The 4,660-nt window shown below is 41.6% G+C and overlaps 1 protein-coding gene across 2 annotated transcripts; it reads left to right on the top strand.

Annotated features, from left to right (window-relative positions):
• slc22a6l (solute carrier family 22 member 6, like) lies at positions 1-4,660 on the top strand. Of its 2 annotated transcripts, XM_031869239.1 has the most exons (11): positions 1-336; positions 443-968; positions 1,053-1,156; positions 1,378-1,532; positions 1,672-1,840; positions 1,986-2,109; positions 2,213-2,328; positions 2,442-2,656; positions 2,743-2,851; positions 3,829-4,032; positions 4,224-4,660. In XM_031869239.1, exons 2-11 carry the CDS (start codon positions 564-566, stop codon positions 4,309-4,311), a joined length of 1,689 nt encoding a protein of 562 aa, XP_031725099.1. In that variant the 5' UTR covers positions 1-336; positions 443-563; the 3' UTR covers positions 4,312-4,660. The 2 variants fall into 2 exon arrangements, with proteins under 2 accessions (XP_031725099.1, XP_031725100.1); XM_031869240.1 differs by lacking the exons at positions 1,378-1,532; positions 1,672-1,840.

The raw sequence follows: 4,660 nt of genomic DNA, 5'->3' as shown, positions 1-4,660 counted from the left end.
ACCAGACATTGTTCCTGCACAGCAAGGACCCGGCATTCTCCCTCAAGGTTCAGTCAATGAGCTGCTAATACTTCAAGAGTTTAGATTGCACTCCTTATAATCCAAAGTTTGGAAAAGCTGTTGGAATTTCAGAGCCGATTACTTACTTTAACACACTGCAGCAACAAGACCACTTTTACATCTTTTTGATATTTTGGGGCTTTTTTTAAGGACCCCTTTCTGGAAAACTTTTATTGGAATCGTGTGTTGTTTTAATGAAGGTCTACACTTTTTGAACCAGCATTTTTATTGGATTTTGTAGATATTTTATTTAACAAGAGAAAATTAACTCAGCAGGTAAGTCTATGAAATTTGGTATTATTAATGCAACACCTTTAAATGCATAAGTCAAATACACTCTGGTTAGTTCTGACAACTGATGTCTTCTTCAATATTTTCCCAGGTGCTAGAACTACTTACTCTTCTTTTTTTTTTGCACATCCAATTCTTAATTAAACTACCAACAAAAGGATCTAGTACCATTAACACCAAGTCACCTTGTGGAGTTCTGGTGGCACAAAACTATGCCGTTTGGTGACCTCCTAGAGCAGGCGGGGGGCACGGGACGGTTCCAGATCGTGCATGTGACCCTTCTCTGCATACCTGTGCTGATGATGGCCAGCCACAACCTGCTGCAGAACTTTGTGGCCGCCGTGCCTCCTCACTTCTGCAGCGCACACACAAACCTCTCTCAGACCCAGCTGAGCCCAGAGGAAACACTGCTGGTTACAGTGCCGCTGGACCAGAAAGGCAAGCCCGAGAGGTGCCAGCGTTACGTAGCTCCACAGTGGAACCTCCTGACTAAGAATGGGACTTCCAGCTCAGGTGAGGCGGGCGACACTAAGGATGGTTTGGATGTTGACCTGCAGGGATGCACAGATGGATGGTCCTACAACAAGGCTGAGATGAGCTCCACGATCATATCTGAAGTAGGACTGCATATATATTTTTTCTTTGCACACGTGTAAACGTTTTTCTGTCACGTGTGTTAAACTGTGTTACATTCTCGTCAGTGGCATTTGGTGTGTGATCAGCGCTCTTTGAAGCAAATGGGACAAACGATCTACATGGGAGGTGTGCTTGTGGGAGCTCTTGTCTTTGGAAGTCTGTCAGACAGGTAACATTCATTTTATCCCTACTGATGTTACAGTTATAGAAATACGGAAGCAAATCTGGCACAATCCATCATACATGTGACTTTTAAACATGAATGAGTATTGCATAAGACAACTTGCCTCTTTGTCATGCAGTATTGCTAAAAAGAAAATTGTATTTTATTCGAGTCATATAATGTGATGTAGTCCAACCTGACTCTTTGCAAATCCCCCTGGCCCCCAGATATGGTCGACGCATCCTCCTGCTCATATGCAACCTGATGATGGCAGTGTCGGGAACATGTGTTGCTTTCTCTAACTCCTTCTCCCTCTTCTGCCTGTTCCGCTTTGGCTGTGGCATGGCTCTGTCTGGGTTGGGGCTCAACACCTTCTCGCTCAGTAAGATATCTAGCTGGATAGAGCACAATCCGTGTAGAACGACTTAACTGGATGCAGGCAACATGCATGCCGATGATAGAGTACTAATTGTACTAAATTCTTTCAAATATCTCTTGTTCTGTGATTCTTTAATTTCAAGTTGTGGAGTGGATCCCCACTCGTGTGCGAACTGTGATGGGGACAATAACAGGTTACAGTTACACAGTGGGGCAGTTGCTCCTGGCCCTCATAGCCTACTTCATCCGGGACTGGAGGTGGTTAACCCTGGCTGTGTCTTTGCCCTACTATGTCTTCTTCCTCATCGCATGGTGAGAGGCCAAGTACTGACATACTAATGAAACCTAAGGTTGCAACCAGAATTACTGATTCATGTTAAAAAGTTGCAAAGGTGTCGTGATCAGAGATATAGTTATTGCACTATTAACGTATAAACTAAACAAATGTCTCACACAGGTGGTTTCTTGAATCTTCAAGATGGTTAGCTCTGAGCAATAAGCCCGAACAAGCCATCAAGAACCTTAAAAGTGTGGCCAAATTTAATGGATGGCATGAAGAGGGAGACAAAATCAACATTAATGTAAGGGAGCGTGGTGTGTTTGTGTGATTGCACAATCTATCTGTGTTCATAATTGTGTATGAAATCAATTTGAAGAGAGAAAACTCTCCTTCTTTATGCGTAGCTGCTGCAGGAGGCCATGAAGAAAGAGTTGTCCAGTGTGAAGGGCTCCTACTCTCTTCTGGATCTGTTCCGCACCCCCACAATGAGGAACATGACAGTCTGCCTCAGTGCTGTCTGGTACGTGTCCTGCACTTGTTGAAGAAATACTCAATGACTTTTTTTAAGCACCTTCTATGAAATTGCAATGACACCTTGCTTGCTGTTTTTTGTTTGTTTTTTTGCTAATTTAGGTTATCAACCAGCTTTGCATACTATGGTCTTGCTATGGATCTGCAAAAGTTTGGGGTGGACTTCTACTTAATCCAAGTAATCTTTGGAGCTGTTGACATCCCTGCTAAAGTCATCATAACTGTGACTATGTGTATTATTGGACGGCGACCATCACAATGTGGTGCTCTCATCATTGCTGGAATCACTATTTTGATCAACCTGCTGGTACCTTATGGTATGTTAGAACACATGGCATAGCAGTTAAATATCATACTACAGAAAGAACAGAGTGATCTGATGCATGTTTTTACTCCTGTGCAGATAAACAGATGACACGCACGTGTCTGGCTGTAATGGGTAAAGGTTGCCTTGCTGCCTCCTTCAACTGCTGCTACCTTTACTCTGGAGAACTGTACCCAACCATCATTCGGTAAACTCTTCATTTGGCAAAGATACGTGGTTCACGTGTTCATGTTTTTAAGGGATTTTAGCTTATGTATAATAATACAATTTAGTTCAGTATATTTTGTTTTTTGAGGAAATCATATCTCTATTTTAGAATGAGCTTCTCTACTGGATTGACTGGATTGTTTTTTACTGAACAAATTACAAATGTGGACAAAACAGTTCAAACAATTAGGCTGCAACAAATACATCCATACATGGATGCAACAAGTATCTTGTAGCAAATAGTGACATTTACCAAAGTAAAAGTTCGCTGCAAACCACAGCAAAGGAGGGCTGTTTGATGTGTATTTTGTTCAACTGCAGGTCATGCAGACAGAAGAGCAAATAGAAGGTCAGAGGGTCCGATGGGCAGATAAAGATGTATGATGTCAAACGCTAAACAGATCATTCCAAACTCAATCAAAACGTCATTACAAATGTTTGATTCGTAACACGTAGATACATTTTACCTTCAAATTGGGACTTTACTATCAGCAGAGGGCCGTCATGTCCTGATAAACTGTCACCCGTCCATTCAATAATATTTTTTTTGTCCAAGCACACTGGCTTTGTTATTATAGCTTGTCCGGCCATTCTTTGCTGCCTTCTCTTGTTGACGAATATGTGTCCTGGCAGAAGCACTGCTGACGGCGTGTCTTCGCTCATCATACTATTCTCTGAAAACTATAGGCATCATAGTACACACACATCCATAGAAGGCAGCTTTTTCTGAGATGACACCAACAAACAATCCACGTTGATCCATCTTTATCCAGTACAGTTAAACAGTAACTTAAGACCCCCTGTCCCTATCAGACATTCTTAATTTATTAAATTGTAGCTGCACTTGAACATTGGATTTTCTTTACTTAATTTTTTTAACTTTACTTTATCACCAGCACCATGAACACTGATTTAAAGTAAGAGTGTCGTTATGGCTGTTTTCTTTCTCTCTCTCAGTCAGAACGGCATGGGCTGGGTATCCATGATGGCTCGTGTAGGAGCCATGGTGGCCCCTATGGTGCTTCTCACGGCCGACCACATACCTTGGCTTCCAGGTTTAATCTACGGAGGAGCTCCGATTCTCAGTGGAGTGGCTGCAATATTTCTTCCGGAAACACTTGGCTCACCCCTTCCTGACACAATACAAGACGTGGAGGACAGGTAAGATCGAGCTCCAGTAGACAGGACGTGTACTTAAATCTCTGCATGTTCCAAAATCAAAACAAAACTTTGCTAAACAGTACACCGGAGGGATAGGTCAACCATTTACGGTAAATCTATCATCATGGTTTACTGAAGAAAAAGTGGAAGAGAGAGAGAAAGAGAATTTGCATTTTCTGTCTTAAACACAGGGGATCTGGGAGAAGCTCCAAAATGCCACCGAAGGAAACAATAATCCTGCAAAACACCGAGGCCAATCTCCTAAAGCAGGCTGCCTGAGGGCATCTGTATTGTACTGCTGATGTTTTTGCTGACACGTTAAGAATCTGTTTGATAAGCATAATACGTTTATTGTGTGGTATGACTGCTGGACAATTGGAGTTGCAATGTTATTTTTTGACAGGTCAATACAGTGAAACAAACATACCTACGTTTGTATTTCTTTTACAGTAGCTTTGACTCTGGATTTGGACCAACTCTTTAGTGTCAGTGTTTATATATATAATATATATATATATATATATTAGTGCTCAGCAACGATTACAATCTTTTGATTAATCGCATGATTTTTTTTGTAATTTATCGCGATTAATCGCATTGTAATGCGCAAAATTCACTAATGAATTCA

This window comes from Anarrhichthys ocellatus, unplaced genomic scaffold (assembly GCF_004355925.1).
Source record: "Anarrhichthys ocellatus isolate YVR2014 unplaced genomic scaffold, GSC_Weel_1.0 scaffold46, whole genome shotgun sequence".
Lineage (NCBI taxonomy): Eukaryota > Metazoa > Chordata > Actinopteri > Perciformes > Anarhichadidae > Anarrhichthys > Anarrhichthys ocellatus.
The sequence above is the reverse complement of the archived record's forward strand: the minus strand, read 5'-3'. Positions and strand labels throughout refer to the sequence as shown.